At 39.1% G+C, this 25935-nt stretch overlaps 1 protein-coding gene across 1 annotated transcript; it reads right to left on the bottom strand.

Annotated features, from left to right (window-relative positions):
- Positions 1-3431: 3431 nt before the first annotated feature.
- On the bottom strand, positions 3432-17737 carry tex55 (testis expressed 55). Its single transcript, XM_048540146.2, has 5 exons — positions 17698-17737; positions 17518-17564; positions 12187-12867; positions 10832-10894; positions 3432-3774 (listed from the first exon to the last, which is right to left on the bottom strand). The coding sequence occupies exons 2-5, from the start codon at positions 17524-17526 to the stop codon at positions 3727-3729; spliced, it is 801 nt and encodes a 266-aa protein (XP_048396103.1). The 5' UTR covers positions 17527-17564; positions 17698-17737; the 3' UTR covers positions 3432-3726.
- Between the last annotated feature and the right edge of the window lie 8198 nt (positions 17738-25935).

Raw genomic sequence — 25935 nt, 5'->3', positions numbered from 1 at the left:
ACCATATTTTCGGAGACAGCATCCCAGCTTTTGACTACTCTCATCTCCCCTCTACATTTTTTTGTGGTTATGTAGTTACTTATTGGAAACAAAACCTTTCTTTATCTTAAATATTGCTGAAATGAAACGCATGTTGCTGAAGATTTGTCTTCTACTCGTCAGGTCAAACGCAAGAATGCCAAATTTCAAACAATCACAATTTTTCATTTCAGGAGAAAGGAATTGGGAAGCGTACACTGATTGACTGAGATGATCCCATTGCATACTGCTTGAACATATTCCCAGAGAACAGCTCACAGTGTATAAACAAATATCACTTCTAGCAAATGTAATGTTACGAGTTCAACTGATTATCTTAAGTTTATTGTTAATACAGTGCACTCTGGTAGGCAGCACTCACTGAACAACCGTAGAATCACATCTAACGACAGATGTTTTGTTTCAGGTTTTGCCAGTTGGTTAATAATGGTATGTACACAGCATACTGTGCACAAGAGAAGGAACCTTCACCAGTCAGTATAGCTATTAGGGCTCATGTAGCTCCACAAGCTATAATGTTGGCCTTTTGAGCAATCTTGTAAAAGAGCTAAAGCCATTTTCTCATCTTTGAGCTTGAAGCTGAATTACAGTGCATCCTGAAGAACAACAGCTATTCTGATGTTATCATTCATTATGCAAACACACAAATGGGCCAAAGGCCATCACTTTCAAAGCTGAAAAGTGTCCGGTTTACCTCAGATTGCCCTGTAAAAGCAAATTATCTCAAATAGGTCAACAGGTTGAGCAAACTATTTTATGCTGCTGTAATGCATGGGTACCTGAGTGATATTTTCCAAAAAACAGGATTCTGCTGTCAGTCCAAAATGTCGCTTTGCTTACCATACAATTGAGCAGGATTGTATATGAATTTCAGACCTGGTTTTGCTGGGTACATTGGCCTTATATACCTCTGACTAGTTGATTAAATCAACAGCATATTCCTTTGGTTGTTTGTTATTCAGAGAGAATCAGTGATCTCCCTAATACAACAGTACACTGTAAAGTGTGAGGTGTTACCTTTTTCTCCCACACCATGGTATTGTGCATTGGGAGAAGTGGATTTTGGTTCCTGGATCAGTGGCACCAATATGGAGGGAAGTGGGATCTCTACCATAGAAATAGCATATACTTGAAGTATTCTGGTAAGTTTCATAACAAGAGAAGTAGGGAGAGCTATAAACAAAATAGTAGGGCAAGGGATCAAATTAGTGAAGATTAAAGATTAGAAAATTAACAAGTAGAAATAAGGCAAGAGATAAAGGTATATATATGGAAAATAAGTAGATGGCAGGTGAAATTTTCACTGTGGAGGGAAAATGCTGAAAATCAGGATATAAGAGAAGAATTCACAAAAATTACAACTACCAAGGAATTGCTACAGAGTAAATTATTAGATTTCTAGAGTCCTAAAAGAAGTAGTGACCCAGTTGATGCATTGGTTTTAATTTTCCAAAAAAGCTGAAGAAGGGTCCCGACCCAAAATGTCAACTTTCCTGCTTCTCTGATACTGCCTGGCCTGCTGTGCTCTTCCAGTTCCACACTGTGTTATCTCTGACTCCAGCATTAGCAGCTCTTACTTTCTCCGATTTAGAGAATGTGGTCTTCGAATTGTAAACAGTGAACGTAACACTTTTATTTAAACAGAGAGGGAGACAGACAGCAGCAAACTATAGGCCAGTTAGCTAATATTAAGGATGTTATAGCAGGACACTTTGATAAATGCAAGGTAATCAGGCATGGTCAACACGGTTTTGTGAAAGGAAAATCATGTTTAACTAATACTGGAATTGTTTGAAGAAGGAGCACAGGCAATGGATAAAGGAAAACTACTGTACTGGATTTCCAGAAGGCATTTGATAAAGTGACAAAGGTTATTGTGGAAGAGAAAAGCTCACAATGGAGATGTAACATATTGACATGGATAAAAGATTGGCTAGCTAACAGGGAACAGATTATCTCTGTGATTCTATTAGATGACTTAAATCTGAGCTGCTCATAATCCTTCAACAGAACTCTTGCCTAGTCCAACTTTTGTCCTTGGGCCTTATGGGATTCAAAAAGTGAATCATTCCCCTCTCAATCATTCCTCTCCAAACCATAAGGGGTGCCCTTTAACCTTGGCACCAGGTAAGCAACCACAGATTTCAGGACTCTCAGTCTTTGCTGCAGAGAACAGTGTATATCCTCCTCACAATGTTATTCTTAATACTGTTACAATTATCTTTCCATACCTGTCTTGAATGGCACTCTGAACCAGTCATCAGTTCACTCATTCTTCCCACAGTCTGTGCCTTTGCCCACACTGGGAGCAAGAACAGCATCCCTATTGGACAATGGCACTGGGCTGAGGATCCTCCAAGCTTAAGTCTATATCCTCATATCTGCCCAACTTCAACCATACACTCCTGTTCCTGGCCTTGGACCATCTTTGATGTAATTAGTCAAAGGGGTGTGACTGCCAACTGTAACCATGTCCAAGTACCTCTCTGTCTCCTTGATGTGTTGCAATGTCAGCAGCTTGAATTCCAACTCATCAATTCTGAGCCGAAGGTCTTTCGGTAACCAACACTTGCTATAGATGTAGTCACCATGGATTATACTGGCTTCCAGCAGTGCCCATATACTACAACTGTAACACATCACCTGCCCAGCCATCTCTACTCTATTTAATTAATTTAGATGCTAATTATTATAAAAGTGAATTTTTCATCTGTATTCAGCTGTAAAAACGTGTCCTCATTTAAACCACTTCGCCAATCGGAAGAGGCACAAATGAAAGACCCATCAACATATTTTCCTGTGATGCATGATCTCAGTTCTGACAGGTTGAAAGGGCTCTCTGCTGTTGGATTTTAATCCCCATCACTGCTGGCCTTCTCACACTGATCTGCTTTCCCTGGGCTGGGCCTCGCTCTCTAGCACTGCTTTTTATCTCCTATCACCACTTGCCCTTTCTATGCAGGTCCACATTCCATGCACTCAAAATATAGAAATAACAACAATAGGAACAGAGAAACACACAGAAATGGCAGCAATAGAAAAGCTTAGAACTGCAGTCAGCATCCAGGTTAGGGTGGGAAAACTGCTCAGAATTGTAGCAAGAATTTCTGTTATTGATTGCAGTCTGAAAATCTCTCCTCCCCATGTACAGCTGTGGATTGGTAGACATTGACCGGCACACACTATCAAGGGTCACATATCACTAAAGTCTATTTGTGGAAGATACCAGATGGTGCTTGGGTATCTTGAAGTTAAACTGAACAAAAGTTCAAATCACAAAAATGAAAGGAAAAAATTAGAAAAGCAAAGCAGAACATGAAAGGAAAAAGTTTAAAAGCAAATTACAACAAACAAAACTGGCAAAATTAGAACAAATATGACATGCAAAATAATGATGTTTTTACTTATTTAATTGTTTTTCAGAAAACTGAAGAATGTAGCACCGTAACAGCAAAAAACAAGCAACTAAACATAATTGCAAACAGAGCTGTCCTGATTCTCTTCCTTTCTGCTGGGGAATAAGTTTCTACCTCAACCAATTATTTTGTGATTATTGATCGCTTGTACTGGTACACTGTTCTGTATGTAATATTACAGTAATGGAAACCATAAACGAAGACTTGTCAAAAAAGCAAAATATAGCCAATTCTTCAAAATGTTTTTATCACACAGTTTGCTGAAGTGAGATTATTCTACGCAGATTTCTTTGTCACGCATCCAGATCAACGCTTGTACCTGTTATGGAACAGAAAAAGCCAATTATCAAATATGTACTTTGTGTGCCCACTGGAGAGAAAACAGACTTGACCTAAATTAAGAAAACATCAACATGTTCTGTGTTCTGATAAATTCAAACAAAGAAACATTGATAGAAGCATTGTCACAATTCAACAAACCTGAATTACATTTTAAGAATTTTTGAATAAAATATTATCGACATTTTATGGTGGAATCACTAGGGAATAAAAGTAACATAAGAAGTGAAATGGTGACTCTCAAAGGATGGAAATGGGATCAACATGCATTGTTTGAGCTGAAAATCTCACAATGACAAGGAAATGGAGATGATTCAGCACTTTTAGCCCAGGAATTAAATAGGTTTTGGTGCAATAGTTTGAAAGGGTAGTCACACCAATGAGATATAGAGCATAGGTTATGGAAAAGAAAAATAAGTGATTATTAAGGGGTGGAGAACGGCAAGAAAACAAGATATAAAGTAGAAGAACTCCAACAATTGATGGTTTTAAACAGATTTAAAGCTCTAGCTCCCTGTGGGAAAAATGAGCTCTATGGCAGGTTATCAAACAAAACTTAAAACACAAATATGAAAAGGCTCAAAGAGAGGAATGTGGTGGGAACTGGGGGTATAGATTAATGGCATGACCTAAAATGCATTAATGATAGGGGATGTAATAGTTAGTTGATTTAGTACATGCAAGAACAAGCATAAGGTCTGATTTGTTGCCTCGCATGTATTAGGGTAAGGAATATGACACATTGGCAAGGATTGCACAGGGCAAAGCATAGAACTGGCTATTGTGATCCATCTGGAACCAATCATGAAAATGATCAAGTCAAAAATTTGTCTTGGGAAATGACTTCTAACGGATTGCAGCTCTCCTATGTACAAAACACTGAGCCAGAATCAAGTCATTTTTGAATAATTTAGCTCAAGGCTCCCAACAAAAACCTTGCATGTTAATAGCAGAGAGGTGGCACCAACTGTTTACGCTCCAGTCCTGAATCGAACAGTACTATGCACTGAATGGAGTTGCTTATCCCAGGCCAAACAGTGACCCATAGCACTAAACTCTCATTATTTTTGGTAGGAATTCTGTCTTACTGCATTCATGCATAATCCTACAGTTTTCTATCATTTACTCCCCAGTGAAGCACATACATTAAATATCTGGACTTGTGGATCCTCTCATACTAAGCAAGTTTATTATTGAAAGCACATCAATACAACAAAACCATCTTGACTCACACAGCTGGTAGAAATTAATTCAGTTGATAAATCTGAAATGTAAAGTTGGCCTCAGTAATGGTGACCATGAAAGTATCAGTGAATGTTGTAGAAGTCTGCTGTGTTCACTTATGCCTTATCATGAAGAAAATCTGCCATCTTTACCTGGCCTGGCCTACATGTGACTACAGACATGTAGTAAATGTGGTAAACAATTAATTGGCTTCTGAAATGGACTAGTAAGAGCACTTAGGGAAAGACAACAAATGCTGCACTTTCCAGCAATGCCTGAATTTCATGAAGAATTAATAAGCAACAGCCTCGAGACTGCAAAACAAATTCATGAAAATAGAAAATAATCTTGGAAATAAAACATAATGGGTGATAATTTTCGTATTGTTTCCACAATTTACTGCCAGAATAGGAAGATTAGGTAACTCAGTGAATTGCTGAAGGTGTGTTAATTGTGAGGAAGAAGAATTCAATATTGTTGGCCTCAGTTCTGGGACAGAAAGGAAATGTTTGCGAGGATGGATTATATTTCAAGAAAAGGAGAGCTAATGTACTGTTATAAGATAATAAAGTGTGAAGCTGGATGAACACAGCAGGCCAAGCAGCATCTCAGGAGCACAAAAGCTGACGTTTCGGGCCTAGACCCTTCATCAGAGAAGGGTCTAGGCCCGAAACGTGAGCTTTTGTGCTCCTGAGATGCTGCTTGGCCTGCTGTGTTCATCCAGCTTCACACTTTATTATCTTGGATTCTCCAGCATCTGCAGTCCCACTATCTCTAACGTACTGTTATAATGGTTAAATCAGGAAATAGCAAATTATTCACATTAGGAAAGGAAAGGCAATCTGGGCAAATAAAAAGAATCAGGAGCAACAAACAGAAAAGAGACAAATAAATGAGGATAATAATATTTAGTGAGAAGAATGATTTGGATGCATTAGTTTAAAACATAGACAATTTGAAGTACAGTGAGGGAGTAGTTAAGTCAAAAAGGTGGGAAGAGAAATAGTTCAAAACAAAGCAAGACCAGCTCAATTTCATGTGATGTAATTTAGAGAATGCAAGAACTTAAGTAGGGGGAACTTCAAGTAAATATATCACAGGGAGATCTACTCATTATATTTACAGGTTACTGGACAAGAATGAAAATGAACACATTAAGATCAAAGACAATTGTCTGGTGTCCTGTCTGGCACACAAACAAAATGGGAAAGGGAGTTCAAGCATGGCTAACAAGGAAAATTAATGATAGTATTAGATCAAACAAAGGACATACAAACTGGCCAAAAGAGCAGCACACCTAAGAATTGGGGGCAGTTTAGATTTCAGCAAAGAAGGATAAAGGAATTGCTTAAGAGAGAAAATATAGAGTACAGGAAGAAGCTTGCAGGGAACATGCAAACTGATTGTAAAATATTCGGGCAGTATGCAAAATGAATGAAGATTTTTGAAGACAAATGTCGGTCCCTTAGAATCAAAAAACAGGTGGACCAATTAAATATTTGGGAATATATATAGGGATATATAAAGGGATTTTCTGAAGAAGAGTCTAGACCTGAAACGTCAGCTTTCCAGTTCCTCTAATACTGCTTGGCCTGCTGTGTTCATCTAGCTCTACACCTTGTTATCGCAGAATATCTAACAACAGCAGTTCCTACTATCTCTGTAACAATTAAATATACACTTTGATTCTGCCTTCACAAAGGAGCACAGAAAATAACGTCTCAAAACATTGCAGCAAGCAGGGCTTAATGAGAGGGACGATCTGAAGGAAATGAGAATTTGCATGGAGATGGTGTTGGGAAAATTGATGGGATCAAAGGCCAATAAATCCCCAGGACCTAATAATCTATATCCTAGAGCACTTAAGCAAGTAGCCTTAGATAAAGTGGATGCACCAGTGGTCATTTTTTTCAAGATTCCATAGAATTTAGAACAGTTCCTTTGGATGAGGGGATAGCTAATGTGAGTCCATTTCCCAATATTTGATAAAGAAGGTAAGAGAACACAGGGAATTATAGACTGGATAGCCTGACATAGTAGTGGGGAGAATGCTATGGTCCATTATAAAAGATTTAATATCAGTGACAAGACCAGACAGAGACTTTATGGATTTATGAAAGGGAAATCATGCATGTCAAATCCACTGGAACTTTTCAGAGACATAACTAATGCAGTAGGTAAAGGGGTGTCAGTGGACCTGATTTACATAAATTTTCAGAATCCTTTTGATAATGTCCCGCAAAAGAGATTAGCATGTAAAATTAAGCGCATGGTGCTGACAGAGATAGAGAACTGGTTGGCAGACAAGAAGCAAAGAGTAGAAATAAATGGGTTTTATTTTGGCAGGCAGTAACTAGTGGAGTACGCAGAGATCTGTGTTTGGATCCAACTATTCACAATTTTTGTAAACAATTTAGATGAGGGAACTAAATGTAATATTACTAAGGTTGCACAAGTCACAAATCTGAGTCAGAGACTGATTTGTGAGGAGGATGCCGGGATGCTCCAGTGTGATTTGGACAAGTTCAGTGAGTAGACAAATGCACTGTTGATGAGGTTTAACATGAATACATGTGAAGTAGCAAAAATAGGAAGGCAGATTATTATCCGAATGACTATACTTTAGAAAGGGGAGATGCAACAAACGTGGGCATCCTTATACACCAGTCACTAAAAATAAACATGCAGGTTCAGCAATGGCAAAGAAGGCAAACAACATATTGGCCTTCATCATGAGTGGATTTGAGTATGGGAGCAGGGATGTCTTGCAGCAATCATACAGGGCCTGGATGAGACACTTAGACTATTAAGTTCAGTTTTGGCCTCCTTACCAGAAGATGTTTTGTCTATGGAGGGATTTCAAAGAGGCATCACTCTAGAAAATGAGGATCTGGTCAAGGAAAAGAAGGAATCATTTGTCAGATGTAGACAGCAGTGACTGAGTGGAGACATGGAGGGATCCCCAGGAAGAAGTTTCCACAATATGGCAAAATTCACCCTGTGGTTTCAGAGGGAATAACTTGAATCAGATGTAATAGTACTACAATTGAGTAAAGATAACTGCAAAGACATGAGGGAGGAGCTGGTCAGAGTCGATTGGAAGGGAAGACGATGCAGCAGCAATGGCAGGAATTTCTGGGGGTAATTCAGGAGGCACAGCAGACATTCATCCCAAGGAAGAAGAAACATACTGAGGGGAGCATGAAGCAAACATGGTTGACAAGGGAAGTCAGGGTCAGCATAAAAACAAAAGGAAAAGCATACAATGTGCTGAAGACTTGTGAGAAGCAAGTGGATTGGGAAGCCTTTAAAAACCAATAAGGTGGGAAAAGATGAAATCGAGAATAAACTAGTTAATATTATAAAAGATGATTGCAAGTTGTTTTAGATAAATAAAAGGTAAAAGGAGAGGCTAGAGTGGACATTGGACAGCTAGAAAATAAGACTAGAGAAGTAGTGTTTGGGATCAAACAATTGAATAGATTCTTTGCATCTAATTTCACAATCGAAGATGCCAGCAATATATCAGAGCTTCAAAAGATTCAGGGGGTACAGGTACAGGAAAAGGTGTTGGGGAAGCTGAAAGGTCTGAAGGTGGATAAACCACCCAGACCAAATGGATTACACCCCAGGGTTTTGAAAATACAGTTGAGGAGATTGTAGGGACATTGGTGGTGACCTTTCATGGAACCCTTGAGGCAGGGAGAGTCCCAGAGGACTGGAAAATGGCTAATGTAACATTTAAGAAAGGAGGGAGGCAGAAGGCAGGAAACAATATGCTGGTGGCCTGACCTCAGTTGTTCGGAAGATTTTAGAGTGTGTTATTAAGGATATGATTGCAGAGTGCTTGGAGGTACATGGTAAAATATGGTGGACTCAGCATGGTTTCTTCAAGGGGATGTTATGCATGACGAATCTGTTAAAATTCTTTAAGGAGGTAAAAAACTAGGAGAGCCAGTAGGCATGAACTATTTGGATTTCGAGAAATCCTTTGACAGTAGGCTGCTAAATGAGCGCCTATGGTGTTAGGGGCAAGGTACTGGCATGGATAGACGACTGACAGATGGCAGAGGCTGGGGATTAAGGGGTCTTTTAGGATGGCTGTCAGTGATTAGTGGAGTTCCGCAGGGGTCAGCGATGGAGCCACAACTATTCAGGTTATACATTAATGATCTGGATGAAAGAACTAAGAGGCATTGTTGCTAAGTTTACAGGTGACATAAAAGAAGGTGGAGAGATGAGTTATGTTGAAGAAGCAGGGAGGTTGCTAAAGGACTTGGGCAGGCAAAGAAGTAGCAGATGAATACAATGTGAGAAAATGTGAGGTTACGCACTTTGGTAGGAAGAAAAGAGGCATAGATTATTTTCTAAATGGGGAAAGGGTTCAGAAATCTGAAGCACAGGGGGACTTGGGAGTCCTAGTTCAGAATTCTTTTACGGTTGACATGAAGGTTCATTTGGAGTTTAGGAAGGCAACACAATATTGGAATTCAGTTCAAGAGGGCTAGAGTACAACTGCAGAGATGTATTGCTGAGGCTGTATAAGCTACGGTCAGACCGCATTTGGAATAATGTGAGCTGTTTTGGACCCTATATCTAAAGGAAGGATATGCTGGCATTGAAGGGGGTCCAAAGGACATTTACAAGAATAATCCGAGAGATGAAGGTCTTGTCATATGAAGAGCGGTTTAGGACTCTGGGTCTGTACTCAATGGAGTTTAGAAGAATGACGGGGGATCTCATTGAATCTTACAGAATAGTGAGAGCCTTGGATGGAGTAGACATGCAGAAGATGTCTGCCCTAGTAGGAGAGACTAGGTATAGAGGGCACAGCGTCAGAATGAAGGGATGACCCCTCATAATTGAGAACAGGATGAATTTCTTCGGCCAGAGGGTGATTAATCCGTGGAACTCATTGCCACAGAAGGCTATGGAAGCCAAGCCATTGAGTACCTTTAAAACAGAGACAAATACGTTCTTGATTGGTAAGCGGATATAGACTTGCAGGGAGAGGTCAGGAGAGTGGGGTTGAGAAAGGTATCCGCCATCATCGAATGATGCAGCGGGCTCAATGGGCCAAATGTCCTAATTCTGCTTCTATATCTTACGGTCTTATGGTTTTATGGTCTTTGAGGGCAAATTTATTCACCCTGAACATGGTGAGCCTGTGAAACTCTCTGCTACTGAAAGTGGTTGAGGCAAAAATATTAGAGATAATGGGAACTGCAGATGCTGGAGAATTCCAAGATAATAAAATGTGAGGCTGGATGAACACAGCAGGCCAAGCAGCATCTCAGGAGCACAAAAGCTGACGTTTTGGGCCTAGACCCTTCATCAGAGAGAATATTAATTGTTTTCAAGATGGATTTATATATAGTTTTAGGGCTAAAAAGATCAAAGGGTTTGGTGAGAAAGAGGAACAAGGAACCGAGTTGGATGTTCAGCCATGATAATATTGAATGGTGGAGAAGACTCAAAAGGCTAACTGGCACACTCCTACTCCTTTATTCTAATGTTTCTATGTTACTTCCTTTATCCTATGTGGTTATGCATATCTAGTATAGTAATTAGCAAGGGGAAAACCTCGTAAATCCTTCCTTCTAAGCCAGAGAATATTGCATCAATTGTATCACCTTAACACTGTCCTTTTGAGGTCTAGTAACTCAGTACTGATCAAGAATCTGATCTAGTCAGTTTACCTTAATATTGTATAGTCACAGTATTTTTACCCAGGGAGGCATCAGGACAAACTCGGGTGACAGTGATTTAATTGATAAGATAGATTTGCAACTTCTTTGCAGTGATTCTCATACCTGATGTAACATAAACTCAAGAGGATCATCTGGTCTTTCATATACCAGATTTTCAGTCATTCTCTGTAAAATAAAGCGTAATCTTAAAACCTATTGAATTTGTTTATGACATTAAAACATGAAATTCAATGACTTGCGAATCATTACTGCAATTGCATGATCTTACTTGGATTTTTACAAAGTTATTATTTCTTCTGTAGATGCTGAATATGTACATAAATCATACAGTGAAATTCATCGGGATCTCATCTCTTCATTAAATTAGTTTTTCCTTTACTGGCTCATTTTCTCGCTTGCTGTGATATTTTACTTTTGGTTTAAATGAAGGTATATATTTTCCCAGAATTTTTAATAACTAGAGTTACTGTATTTGTTCTTATAGACCACTGCCTCCATACTACAATGTGCTATTCTAATTTGACCATGTGAAAATCTTCTGAAATCCTTGAAGATCATCACTTACAAATCCAAGTTCTCTTGAAATCTAATCAATATTCATGATATTAAGTACCATAATTCAATACTGTACACATGCTAAACTCAGTTAATATATTCTCCTCCCCTGCATCTTCCACTCAATTACTCTGAACTGAGTGAAATAGCTATTATTCGTGCTATTTACACAAGTAATTCAATGTAATAAATTGTTGATAAAATTTTTCAAGAGCCATTCATGATTGGCTTTTAAACAGGCTGGGTCATCCTACCATAGTGGAACAATTTAGGGGTATTCAGCACCGTAGCCATTATATGATCTAATGTAAGTTATTCAAATACACCTTTGAACAAATTCAAAATTGTTACCATGCCATCATTTATGTTCACAAATTGATTCCACAGAATTTCCATCTTTCAAGATTACATAAAAGAGTTATTCAGATTGATCAAAGTCAGATTGTTATGATGGTACGGTATAAGAAGATTTCATTTCCCTGGACAGTTACTTACCTTTGACATTTTATTATCATATAAGAAGTCTGAACAATTGGTCAGGACAGAGGATAACAATGGACAACTGCAGTAAAGTCTTCACAGTCACATAATGAGCCTTCTCATGAGGGAGAGAGTAACAGCTGGTGGTGGTTTAACCTAAGAGTTACCCCTCCTCAGGCAAATGGAGTAATCTCAGTAATCTCAGTTGGCACAGGAACTCTACCAAGACTACTGCCATCACAAACTAGCCATTCAGCGTACTGAGTCAACTGACCATTTTGAATCGAAACGCATTACTTCTTAGAAGGGCTAGGCAAATTAAGCATATATCATGAAAGGGAAATGGTTTCCAGCAGTAAATTTTAACGTCAGGTCATGAGGCAGACCAATAGTAGGCCATAAACTTTGAAAAGCACACTAACCTGAAATATCTGTAGAATGTTGTGCTTCTCCATATACAGTACAGATCGAATATACGGATCTTCAAAACAGGTTGAAAATTTGTCTTCTGAAAGTGAAGTCTCCTGGGCCATCTTAGTTGTATCTGAGGGTGTAGCTGAAAGTTGATTTCCAGTGTCAGTCGGAAGTGGAACTGCAGAATCAATTGCAGCAGACTCTGAAGGTTCATCTTCAACTGTTGGTTCAATTTCAGGTTTGGCTAACAGCTCTGATTCTGCCTCGGCTGCATATTGCACATCTGGCTCACTTTTGGGTTCGGATTCTGGTTCTGCTGCTTTCTCTGAATCTGATTCAGCAGTCGCTTCCGTTTCTGGTTCAATAATTGCCTCCGTCTCTGGTTCACCTGTCTCCTCTCTTTCTGATTCAGCTGTAGCCTCTGCATCTGGTTCAGCTGTAGCATCCTCATCTGGTTCAGCTGTAACCTCTGCATCTGGTTCAGCTGCATCTGTATCTGGTTCAGCTGTAATTTCCACATCTGGCTCATCTGCTGTCTCATTTTCTGTAGTATCTGGGCTTTCCACTTTGGCTGTAGTCTCCGATTCTTGTTCAGCTGCAGCTTCCGCCTCTGGCGAGTCTGCAGCTTGCACCGCTGGTTCATCTACAGATTCTTCTTTTTCTTTTTCTACAGGATTGCCATCATCACTCTTTTCGATTGAAAGAAAAGTGTAAGAGTTTATTGTTAAATATATATTTGCATTACTTTGATGCAAGAAACTAACAATATATTGAACCGATTTTGTGAATTGCCTTTATGTAAATGAACATTGATTGTATTCATTGTTGATTGTACGTGGTGCATTCTGCTCATGGTAAGTGCCAATAACTGCTGATGGAACACAAGAAGCAAACATGGCATGAAACTACAAAAGCAAAAAACTGTGGATATTGGAAATCAGAAATAAAAACAGAAAGAACTGTAAATACTCACCAGGGAGGTCAGTATTTGTGGAAAGAAACAAAGTTAACATTTTAAATCTTATCAGTCTTTGCTCTCTTCACAGAAACCTCCCAGTTGCAGAATATTTTCTCCTTTGTGATTAGGTTGTTATAGGTATCAGTTCAGTTTGAAGTATTTAAAAAAAATCACCTATAACTGAACTTTTACTACAGTATTCCAACAGTGCATTCAGAATGCAGCTACCTGAAATGGAAAGGAGTACTAGGGGAAGTAAAACTCAGGACAATGATGGAATAATGTACATTTTTATCAAAGTAATTATATGAAGACACTTTCAGTGATAATCTGCGTTCTGAGTTTTCCATGTCATTGCACATTTCTTTTGGATCTCGTATCAATGTATGTGACAATGTCTCCTTGGTAATGAGATTGTGCAAGAAGCAACAGACTACAATGATCATAAGATTCTTCGGAAGTTTATATTATAACAATCATCTGACAAGACATCAGAATGTTTGCTTCAATATCCCAGTCGCTGAGTACAACACAACCACAATGCTGCTGTGTTTCTCATTATACATTCATACTAGTGGAGAAGATTCAAAATTGAAGAATTAGAGCAAGTTAAGCAGATTGGAGTAAAAGCTAGTTAGTTTAGAAGTAATAAACAAAGTGTTAGTCAAGAACATTTGAAAGTGGAGAATGATGTGCCACAGGTATATTGTAGGACAGCTGTGTGCTCCCATAGTTTAGATATACAGCAAGGGAGTTTTAGCATATAAATTAACAAAGCACATAAAATAGGAAATATTGTAAAAAAATTCTGAAGACCAAAAAAGCTACAATGGGACATTGAAGAAATGGTAGAATAGGCAAATGAGCACATGGCAGGTTAAATCCGATGTCAAGGCGTGTGCATCTTGGTGAATACACATGGATGGTTGAGTAAAGCAAAATGCAACCTGAAATCTTAGGATCTAAGGCAAACGTCACCTTTTTTAGATTCCAATGACATAGACAAAAAGGGTTACATCAGGAAAGTTATTCATGATGGATTACAACACAATGAAGAGCAATAAATTACCAACAGGAGAAATAATACAGCTGATAAGCATAGATAAGAGTCGATTCTGGCAGATTCTACAATGGGGGGTGTGGGGATGTTGTTGGAATTTTAATTATTTTTAAATATGATCATGAATCCTTGATTCTCACGTGCCAGGGTTTGCAACATTGATGAGCAAATACTCCCAAATAGACCGAGACTGGACAGAATTGGTTTAAAATTCTGTAACAGGATTTCAATAAATAAATTTCTATATCCTAGAGAGGATCTCCAGGGTAGTAATTTCTAGATTATCCTTGGTGATGGACCAAATGGAAAAATATTAGGTTGTGATAAGTGTTTGGAAGGATTGTATGAAAAGGGAGGAAATATTTCAAATTACTGCAGCCATTTTTAGGTTCAGGAAAGACTGTGCAGATGGCATGACCTTCACCTAAACTGAAGTGGTAGTTGCCTCTTTCCAAAAAAGACAAATAGAATAACACAGGAAAATTTAAATTAGTTTGAGGAAGAAGGGGAAAAATTCACACCACAGGTTAAAAAAGGCTGTCACTTTGATCAGCACTGAGGTTCCTCAGTGTGTTTGGAGGTAATGACATTCAAAGATGTTAGAGTAAGATCTTTCTACATTTTTAGGTGTATCTAAAACATTCCATGGCACCTTTTAAAGAAAGTGGGGTAGTTCTCCAATGCCCAGTTTGCATTTACCTCTCAACTGACCCCATGAAAAACAGATTAATTGTCCACTCATTTGTCATATAACATTTTGTGCACAAAGTGTTTTTCCTCACACAGAAGAAACTCACTTACAATATGAAGCATTTTGGGCCAATCTCGAGATAATGAAAGACACTGCATAGATGCAAGAGAATATTACTTTGAACAAAGTAGCACTTCAGAGATACTACAGAATATGGTCAGCTCCAGCACACAATCCCCAGACCCAGATTGTTATCACTTCAACCGAGCTGAAAAAAACTGTTGAAGGTTTAAAGGAAGACATTTCCTTTTCTGATGAAATAAAAGCTTGCTGTAAGTTGGAAACACTTGAAATAGCATTGACCTGTAATACTAATTAAGTTTCTCCCTTCACAAATGCTACCTGACCACCTGAGTATTCCCCACTTTAACTTCAGAGTTTCACGGTATATTCCTTTCATCTTTTCTTGAGCTTGTGTGGAACATAAATGTTGACAAAGACCAGCTGGACCAAGTTGCCTGTTTGTATGCTGTAAATTCTGTAATTTCCTTCAAGGTGAAGACTTATTTCGATGCCATCTGTAAATCTATTGCCTATTATCTTACATCAAAATCATAGTTACTTCATGTACAACGTAGGATGTGAGAAAATTCTGACCTTGATTTTATGACTTTTATTTCACAATCACAAGACAAATGTGCATGCCTTTACTAACAGATCATCTTACAGTCATGGACAAAACGTTCAAATATATTTGATTCAGACTATTTCCTTAAGTTGGAAACAGGTTTCACGATTATGGACACAAATCTTTAGTTCTAGCAGGGATTAAAGCATATAATTTTGCAGTGTAAATCATATACCTTAGAGTTGTTTTGGTGCAGATCTGTATTTTATGGAGAGAATTCACAGGGAATGGTGGAAATCAGATAATCACCAATCAGACATCATTTGAAAGAAAACAAAAGTTAAAGTTTTGGGATGGAGGAACACAAGCCTGAAGTTAATAAGCTGTCTAATCACATATTCAAACCATCTGTAATTCCACCTATATTCACCTCTGTAACAGTGCCTGATATTACCTATCTCAGTTCAACTACTGTTGAAACCTTTTTTTTGTCGGCTACTTCTAGATTGAACTATTTCAATACACTCCTGACAATCTCTCACATGCTACCTTATGTAAATTTAAGGTAATCTGAAACACTGCTATCTGTTTTTCATTCACACTAAGTCCTGTTCATCTATCAAACCTATGTTTTCAACCTATATTATCTTCCAGTCAAGTCTTTATTTTAAAGTGCTCACCTTTGGTTTTGAATCCATCCATAATACCACCTCTCCCTTAATTCTGTAATCTGCTCCAGTCCCACAACATTCTGAGCTATCAGTTCTCATTTAAATCTGACCTCTGGAGCACCCCAGTTTTAAACACTCCACCATGAGTATTTATTGCATTCAGTTGATTTGGCTCTAAGCTCAGGAATTCCCATTCCACCTCTCCACCTCCATTTTCTGCTTTTAGACATTCCTTAAAACTTAGCTTTGGATTATCTGAGCTGATATCTCCTCTCTGAAGAAGGGTCTAGGCCCGAAATGTCAGCTTTCCTGTTCCTCTGATGCTGCTTGGTGTGCTGTGTTCATCCAGCTCTACACCTTGTTATCTCAGAAACTATAATACTTGGGTGTGCTACACTTGAAGTGGGAGTGAACCAAAGATCTAACAGAAATGAAAAAAGTCGGGCTGTAGGTAAGACTTCAAACATACAGATGAAAAGACTCTGGCAGAAATAACAGTAGCATTGAAATAGAGAGACGAGCAAGAATCGGTCTAATAAAATGATTAAGGATATCGCAAGGGAGTGGGAAACAAGCAGTTATTGAATGTCAGTGTAAATTAACTGAAAAATAAAATGAGGAACAAATAATAAGAAAAATTCCATTGGGGAATCGAAGGGCACAGATTTAAATTGTAGGCAAAAGATACAATGGTGACACCATGAAAAATATCGTTCACCCAGCAGATGACAGACAAAGAATGTGACAGAGGTAGATAAAGTCAAGAAGGAATTGGATTATAATCTTGAGGAAGAATGTGCGACACTGTGAAGAGAAGGCTGGGCTCAGGCGTTTAGTGAATTGCTCTTTCAGAGTGCTACAAACACAAAACGGACTGAAACGCCTTTTTCAGTGCTGGTGGTATTCTATGACAAACTGATCAAAGTTGGATGAGAATTTGAAGGGAGGAATGGTACATAAACACCGCTGAACCGGTTTGTCCGGCAGATAATATGTAAATTTTTCAACACTAATCCCTTAGCAACGGATCCGCATCCGATCTGTAAACTTGGGATCTTCAGTCCGCCTGCAAGCAAATAATGAAACTTTAATAGTAGGTGTCACACTCCCCCCGCCCTAGCACATTCTTCGAGCAGCTCACTGCTGTTTTCTCACCGAGACTGGATTTTTTAAAAATGCAAGGCCTCATTTCAACTGATTGACGCTGGAGATTGCTGGACAAATGACAACGTAGGTCCAGCTGCTGCGAACAAGCTCAGCGCTGCTTGAAGCAAGTGCCTAGTCTTATTTTTAAACAGCTCCGGAAAGAGACGGCAGCATCCCGAGATTACCTCACTCATTGCTGCAGTGACCAACTTCCGACACTCTCGTCCACAACCACAAGGTCAAAGGGAAAAAAAATAAAGTGAGTTACTTCCAAATGGGACACCCGCAGGTTTAGCCCTCCCCTCCCCGCCCTTCCCTCCCCACCCTCCCATCGCTTGTATCCGCTGTCACTTCTTCAAGTTACCTGCGGTTACCGGGGAAACCAGTTGCCCAACACAGGGTCAGCTGACCCTGTTGCCATGACCATAGCGTTCCAACCCGGCCTCCTTCGGATCAGGATTGGCCGATGCTATCCAGGGGGAGGAGTCAACCACGGAGTGGAAATACAACTCGCCGCATGTGGCACGGTGGTAACGTCCCTGCCTCTGACCCAGGAGGCGCGGATTCAAGTCCCACCTACTCCAGAGGCGTGTATTGCTATCTGATCGGGAAATAACTAGGTCTGGCCCACGTGGAATGTCTCCTCCTGGCACTGCGAAAGACGCGAGCTCTGGGATTTGAGTACACACTGGACGAATAACACAGGGACTTCGGTTAGCAAGTCAGAGATCCACAACGGGGCTGGAAATACCACTGGCAGATATTGACTCTGGAACTTCTAAGAATGGGAATATCACGGGCAGTGAGAATATCCCTATAGCTGGGAAGTGTAGTCAGCCCCTATGAACGTGTGAATATCAGAATGAGAATAAGTAGGTAGTATTGAAACAAAAATAGAATTTAAATATTAGAAGTCAATGTCACAGTGAATTTGACTGTTACTTTTAGGGTAGGGCATCATGAGCTGTTTGGTGAATGGGGCACAAATATCTGTGACTGTCTGTCTAGAGACTCGCATTGAATCTTGACCATCACCAGGTATGTGAAATCAACTCAGGAACTGAGTGGTCATGAGCACCAGTGGGCAACTTATTGCCGAGTAAGTGCCACTTGATAACAGTAGCACAAATAATTTCGTCTTATATTAGTACCACCTTAGCTACTATTTTGTTGTGCGTTCTGACCAGCTGTTTCTGGCCTTACCGCATGTCTCACACAATACCAAATAAAGTGTGACATTGTTGTGACCAGGATACTTCTGAAGAGTGTCTGGTAAATGGGTTAGAACAGTAGTCAACTAACTTGGTTAAGCCGTTGCAGTCTGTCAGCAGAGATTCATTTTGGAAATGAGTGCTTCATTGACACAATAGCATAAAAGTGTAGACTTCCCCAACATCAAGAACAATGACAGGCATAGCACGAAAATTACAATTCCAACTGCTGTGCCAACTTCCCAGTCCCATTCCCAAAATCATTTATTTTCGTCAATGTGGATTCAGGGCTGAGGAAAACAGCTTTCCCCGAGAAGTATTGCAGGCAATTAGGCTTAAAAACTTCATTAACATTGAATTAAGGGTGTTGATTGAGGATTATATCTTTTAAAGTTGTGATAAGTGGGAAGGAACCTCTGGACATGTCACCCAGGGAGTGGACAGGGGAGTTAAAATGCTTGGCGACTGGAAGGTGTTGTAATTTGTCACGAATGGAGCACAAGTGCTCTAAAAAATGATCTCCGAGTCCATGCTTGGTCCCACCGAAGTAGAGGAGGCCACATCAGGAGTAACGGATATAGTAGACCAAGTTGACAGATGTACAACTGATCTGTCTGATATACGTGGTTTGTTTAGGGCCTTGAATGAAAGTGAGAGGGGAGGTTAAGGGACAGGTGTAGTATTTCCTGCGGTTGCAGGGAAAGGTGCCGGGTGTGGTGAGATTAATGGGGAGTGTGGAGCAAATAAGGGAGTCGTGAAGTAAGCAGGCCCTACAAAAGGCAAAAAGGGGTAGGGAGGGAACCATCTCTTTGGTTGTGGGGTCGGATTGTAGGTTCCCACTCCCTGGGTGACATGTCCATGCTGGGATCCCTCCAGTGTCACAATGATACCACCCACAAACTGGAGGAGCAACCATCATATTCCTCCTTGGGAGCCTACAGCCCAAAGGCCTAAACATGGAATTCGCCATGGAATTTTAAAATGTCCCCACTCCCTGCCTCATCCCATGTCCAACCCTCCCTCTCATGCCCGCCTCCTTCACCTGACACAATTTGTCCATCTTCTCTCCCATCTATCCGCCCCCCCCACCTCTCTGACCAATCCCCACCACTCCCTACATGCACTCACCTATCACCATCCCACCTACCATCCCCAGCCCCACCCCATCTCTATTTCTGAACTCCCCTCCCCAATTTTGAAGAAGACTCCCAACCCGAAACGTCAATTTTCCTGCTCCTCTGATGCAGCCTGGCTCACTGTGTTCCTCCAGCTCCACACTGTGTTGTCTCTAACTCTTGCAGCATGTTTAAGGTTAGTAGTCTGAGCTTTTGACCTAGTTCTGCTGAGATGAGTGACTTTAGCATCATTTCTAAGATCTGGAATTCCAAGATCTTCATTCTTGTCATGACACTGGGCTTTCATGTAAGGTTGTAATTACAGATACAGAACCTCAACTTCACCTTTGAGGGTTTCATTTTTGAACTGCCATTTGATGTTTTATACACAGGTCTGCAAGGCTCAAAATATTGTAGGAAACATTAATGTCTATCTGGTACTTCATATTCATTTAGTGCATTTGTTCTGCTTGTTTCATTATAGAGCTACAAACATTTTTGTTCATTTAGACTTGGTATTGTCAACATGCTTTTAATGAATCATCTGACACCTGTAGTACCCACACATATTTGTTGGAACCATTGTCCTAAATCTATGTGAAAATCATTTCTATAGGCGTGCTTGACCTTTTCCGAGCTCATCAGTTGTCGAGCAATTAGATTAGCTCCCTGTTCTGAACATGCTTTCCTTTTTGCATGATGATCGCCACAACATTTGCAACTTGTCCTTTGTCCTTGATCTTTCTGTTGGACATTCTGTAGGTAATTTTTGCTTTTCTCCACACTGTTGTCTAGGTTTCATTTTGCATTTCAACATAATGCATAGGCTGTTTGTTATTAACATAGTGCACAGATTTGTTTCTCTACACTGGACCAATTAATCTGTTCTCTTGTGTATGTGCTGCAGCTGTAGATTTACAAGCTCAGAGCTTCTGCACATTTTTATAACTTCAGCCAACTACAGTTATTCCAGAAAGCCACTGTTGTGATCCAGTTGATAGCAATACCAGACAAATGAAATCCCAGAGTGAAACCTGTCTTGATATCACAAGTTTTATTCTTGCTATACACGTACCATGGTGTTCAGTGATTCCCAAGAGACTATAAATTTATTTATTCAAACAACATAAATACTTAAACAATAACTAGTTGAAACAACCTTAGTACAAATATCAGAAATAAAGATTCAACACTTTCGTCTTCAATAACAATCTTACAGATTTGCAAACATCAGTGAAGAGTTATCTGGTCTCCACTTTAAAGTTTGTGCTCTGTTGGCGTCGCTATGATTTGTTTTTTCATCTTTGTCATTACTGACCTTTATGCACCTTCAGAGTAAATAAGTTGGCATTCCATTCAGCAGCTAGCAGCTTTTTGCCTCTGGAGTAATTTTTTAAGACATTTGCTGGCAAATAGGACTAGATTTATTTAGGATATCTTGTTAGTATGGAAGAGTCAGACTGAAGGGTCTGTTTCCATGCTGTATATCTCTATGACTCTAAGTACTTTTTCCCCAGTTCCCATGTTTTGAGACTGCTAACCTAACAGCAGTGTATCACTGACTGATTCTTCATATATTTCCAGGCCTTTTGAACAGTTCTATCTTTCTCTGGCCATTGGACTCTGATAAGCAGTCAACAGCCATTTTTTTCACCAGCTTCTACCCCCCTTTTTTCAATACACTGAACTGCTCACCTCAAACTCTATTCCATGGCTATAAACTCTCATTAAATAAAAATACATGCATCAAAACACTTCAGAAAACCCAGTACCACTTTCCGTTTTTAATTTTTTGTTGGGTATGTTCTATGTCCTCTTCTTAATACATATAATTTAGTAATAAAAATCAAATGTAGAAATGGTTCTTCCAGTTTAGAATACAAGCTCCCAAATAGTGCAATCTCAATAACCCTCATCACAGACAAGCAGTTTGAGTGTGCAGAGTGACCTCAGAACCAGAATGTATTTATTACAATCCATGACTTATCTTTTTTTCATGAGTATAACTATTACTTGACCAAGTGGTTTAAAGTTAGCATACTGCAGTGTTTTTCTCCTCAGACATGTATGTATTTCTGTGTTTGTTTTCTTACAAAGGGTAAATGTAGATGTATGTATATATAGACATATATGTATATGTATTTGCATAATGCAAACTTGATCAATAATCTTGGCAACTTTGAGTAAGTCTGTGTTTGATAATAAACCTGCCATTTGTTATTGATTGAATAAACCTCGGTGAATTGTTTTTAATACTGAAACTGACAATCTAAGGCCTTTAGATGCTTTCTAATGTAAATTACACATCTCCGGAGCAAGTAGGAACTTGAAGCCTGGACTCCAGTCCAGAGTGAGGGACACTGCCATTGCACCACAAAAGCATCTAAGATGAAGACCTGTTTAGTTGGCCATATGACGCACCTTGTTAATTTTATTTGTTGTAGCCAGTGAAGGGGTGGGAGTACACAGGAAAATTTCTTCCCTCCACCCTTTAATAGTCAGAATTTCCATTATGCTAAATCATTTAAGTTTAGTTGCATACTACATTGTTAAGTCAATTGTTACTTGACCATCTTCCTTCTATGGTTCACAACATGCTTCCAGTAAACGTGAGATATTTGATAATGGAACATATGAAAAGTATTTTATTTCATACCTAGGATTAGCTTCTGCTACCTCTACCTTTTGAGGTCTCCTATTAATTTTGGATGATCATGCTGCTTTATACAGCTCAGTATGCCTGCTTCAAAACTGCATAAACCACACAATTTATGTGATTATTGATACTTTCAAAAATATACTCTACAACCGAGACTTCCAGATTTACAGTTTCTGTTGTTCTTCCCTCGAGAACTAGTTTTATTAGCAACATATTTCCCTAAATATCCAGCTATATCACAGTTATTTTAGGTCCCTTTTGGCTAGAATTTTCACTCAAGGTATTACAATATGGACATGGTTCTTGATGTCCCAGTCACTATTTTCTTGCTGAAGCATCCTTCTGATTTCTTGCTGATGTTAGAAAGTGTTTAGTTTTGTGACCACACAAATCAGATTCAATTTAATCCTTAGCTCTCCAATACATTCGACAACAGCCCATGGGCCACAAAGGACTGACTGCTTACTTGTCTGAAATATCAAATTTTAGTCAATGAAATAACAATCTCTGGTGTAGTGTGGTTAAGAACATATGAAATAAGGGGAGTAGGCCACTCTGCCCATCAAGCCTGCTTCACTAAGATTATGGCTGAGCTTATACCTCAAATCCACCTATCCTTATTTTACTCGATTTCCTTAGTGTTCAAAATATATCAATCTTGATCTTGAATATATTTAATAACTGAACATCTACAATGTGACTAATGGTAGGGCATGAATTGGTGGTATATTTGCACAGAGGCCGTAGCAACATAAGGAAGTTTAAAACTTAAAACTTAAGGAAACAATTGGCACAGAGTCCCAGAGAATGGTTAATGACTTTTGACCTGTCTACCTCAACACACAGCCACGTCTGTGCACACTTGTAATCTTCCCCAAGGCTCATGTCTACTATCATCAGCTGTCTACCACTCTCTACTCCCTCCCCTATGGTTATGGGACCTCCTTTTAAGGTAGCTCTGCTAAAATGGAAAATTAAATCCCTCGCTATTAAGAGACCCTTAGCTCCTCACTGCATTTAGTTTTATATTTGTATCTTCCACAGTGAGAACAGTTATGGTTATTTAAACTTTCTGCCATTTCCTTGTTTTCAATATGTTTTCTCCCACCTTTGCTTGTAAATGTTCAGAGTTTAGTTAGCTAATCTCTTCCTAATTAGATACTGGTGGAAAGTTTTACAATGTTTCAATATTTCTTGTTAATTAACTTTCAGATCCTATTTTCTCCCTCTTCATCAATTTCCTTGTCAACCTGTTTTTATTGCTTTAGCTATTGTTTATCCATTGTTTCTTTTAAGTTACATTCCTATTCTTTCTTAGTTACAATAGCTTGGCTTTGTTTTTTTTTCAAAGACCTTATTTCAATCTAACTATATCACTCCCAAATATAAGATGAAGTCCTACCATATTTTGATAGAATCCTGAATTAGTTTGCTTGTTCATTAATTCTGAGTAATCAGTTTACATACTATGCTGATAGGGAATGAGAACGACTGTAAAATAATTTATTTGAAACAGCTAATGCAAAACAGAACAGAATTACTCATTTTCTGTCCTTCTCTGATTGCTTAAATTTTCTCCCATGAAAATAGTCAGGTGAGTTCCTGATATATGTGTAGTTGGTTCATGAATGGTGATAAATTATTTTCAACAGTAATCTCTAGATTGCAATTGGGCTTGTCCATGGAGATCACTGATGGTGGGAGAGGAAAATCACATGGAAATGAAATTCCAAGGCACAAGTTGTTAAAAATGTCACACAAGAAGATAAAACTATCTCCAGCCTCAAGTGTTGAACGTCATTTCAGCATAAGCAAAACTAGAAGAGGACGACAGAATGAAATGTGGAAATGCACTGAAAAGAAATCTTGAGCAAAACAAAAAAGCAGGGAAGTTACAGAGCAAATCTTTTCCTCAGCTGATGAGTACTGCAGTGGATGTGGAGGATCTTTGTTTTTGACTGTGCTATTTCCATGGACTAGTGCGCTATTCCTGAAGGGTGAAGGACACCCATCTATGTGGGTATTGGCACTTTGGCCAATTGGCCAATGCTGTTTGGGCCCAGTTCACTGTCATATTCTTGGCTTACCTTCTTTCATGCAGTACCTGCTAATGATGTGTCATTGCCAGTCAGATATCCACTGGAATGACAACAGAACAATCAGCACAAAGGACTATGGAAACCCAAGTACCAGCAAATAAAATAATTGAAAGTAAGGAAATATCTCATAATTTTATCCAAAAATACTGACCTTTATTACATCGTGCCCTTTAAATGAACTTTCCACATAATTCCCAGCACTGGCAGCTAATCTCAAGAGTGCACAACTTGTACCGGTCAACTGTCAAGGAGTAAAGCATAGATTGCGAAATGAAATTCCCACGTACATTTAGGGAGGCGTGGGAAATACAAATCAGGAGAAAAGTGTTAAAGATCCTTCAGAACTAAATCTGCATGTCAGGCAAACCTATTAGAAGTGGGTCAACTATGGCAAGTTTAGAGGTTCAGCTGAGATCCTGTTCAAACCCATTGCTTACAGACAAAACGTCTTGTAGAACTGACCTACTTAATAAGCAATGAGGAAACCCATTGCTTAAAAAGAATAGAGATAACAAGCTGTAGACCTGGATGAACACAGCAGGCCAAGCAGCTTCAGAGGAGCAGGAAAGCTAACATTTCCAACCTAGACCCTTCTTTAGAACAACAGTTCCTACTATCACTCATGAAGAACAGGTTTTGTGGTTTCTATGGACATTTACTGAGCTATTTGCAGCTACGACAGTCAAAGTAGTGTATTGCCCGTGAGTGGGAATCTGGGATCTGGTACCAATGTGAACAGAGCCAGGAATGAATGGCATGCCTCTTCAACCCATCAAACTGAACATACAAATCCTTTCAAGCACAGTAAATTACAATATTTACTTCAAAGTAAAATAATGGACAAAAGTGAAACAAAGAGAGGAAAAGAAAAAGAAGGAAGTTAAAAGGAGCTAAAAGAAACAGAGAAAACAGTTTTCGAAAAAAAAACTTTGTTAAAACCAAGTAATTGAACTGAAGAGATTCTGTGTTTGTAAATTTTCAGTGCAATGGAAGTTACATAATGAAGACTGATTACACTATTTAAAGTTAATTCAGTGAAATAGACAAAACTCTGATATTTTCTGGCATGGCTAGTCTGTGCCTGGTACACGCTGCAACTTTGCACCTTCTTGCTTTTGAATGCTGAATCTTTCTGTGGAGGTGTAATGAAGTTCATTCGGGAACAGGGAAAATGAGACAGCAACTAGACATGCAAACGTTTCCAATAACTTGCAATTTGACTTGCCACAATAATGGTTAGCACTGATTGTTTTTCTTCTGAAGAAGAGACTAGGACCGAAACATCAGCCTTCCTGCTCCTCTGATGCTGCTTGGCCTGCTGTGTTCATCCAGCTCTACACCTTGCTATCTCAGATTCTCCAGCATCTGCAGTTCCTACTGTCATTGATTGCTTTATGTTAGTTTTAATAAAATTTGGACCAATATGTTACTGCAAGGATACATGCCCTCATTCAGACACTTGGCAAAGGAGCAGACCATTCAACTCCTTGAGTCTACTGTATCAATCAGATCATGGCAA

The sequence above is a fragment of the Stegostoma tigrinum genome, chromosome 12, assembly GCF_030684315.1.
Source record: "Stegostoma tigrinum isolate sSteTig4 chromosome 12, sSteTig4.hap1, whole genome shotgun sequence".
NCBI lineage: Eukaryota > Metazoa > Chordata > Chondrichthyes > Orectolobiformes > Stegostomatidae > Stegostoma > Stegostoma tigrinum.
This window is presented reverse-complemented; position numbering and strand designations above follow the sequence as displayed.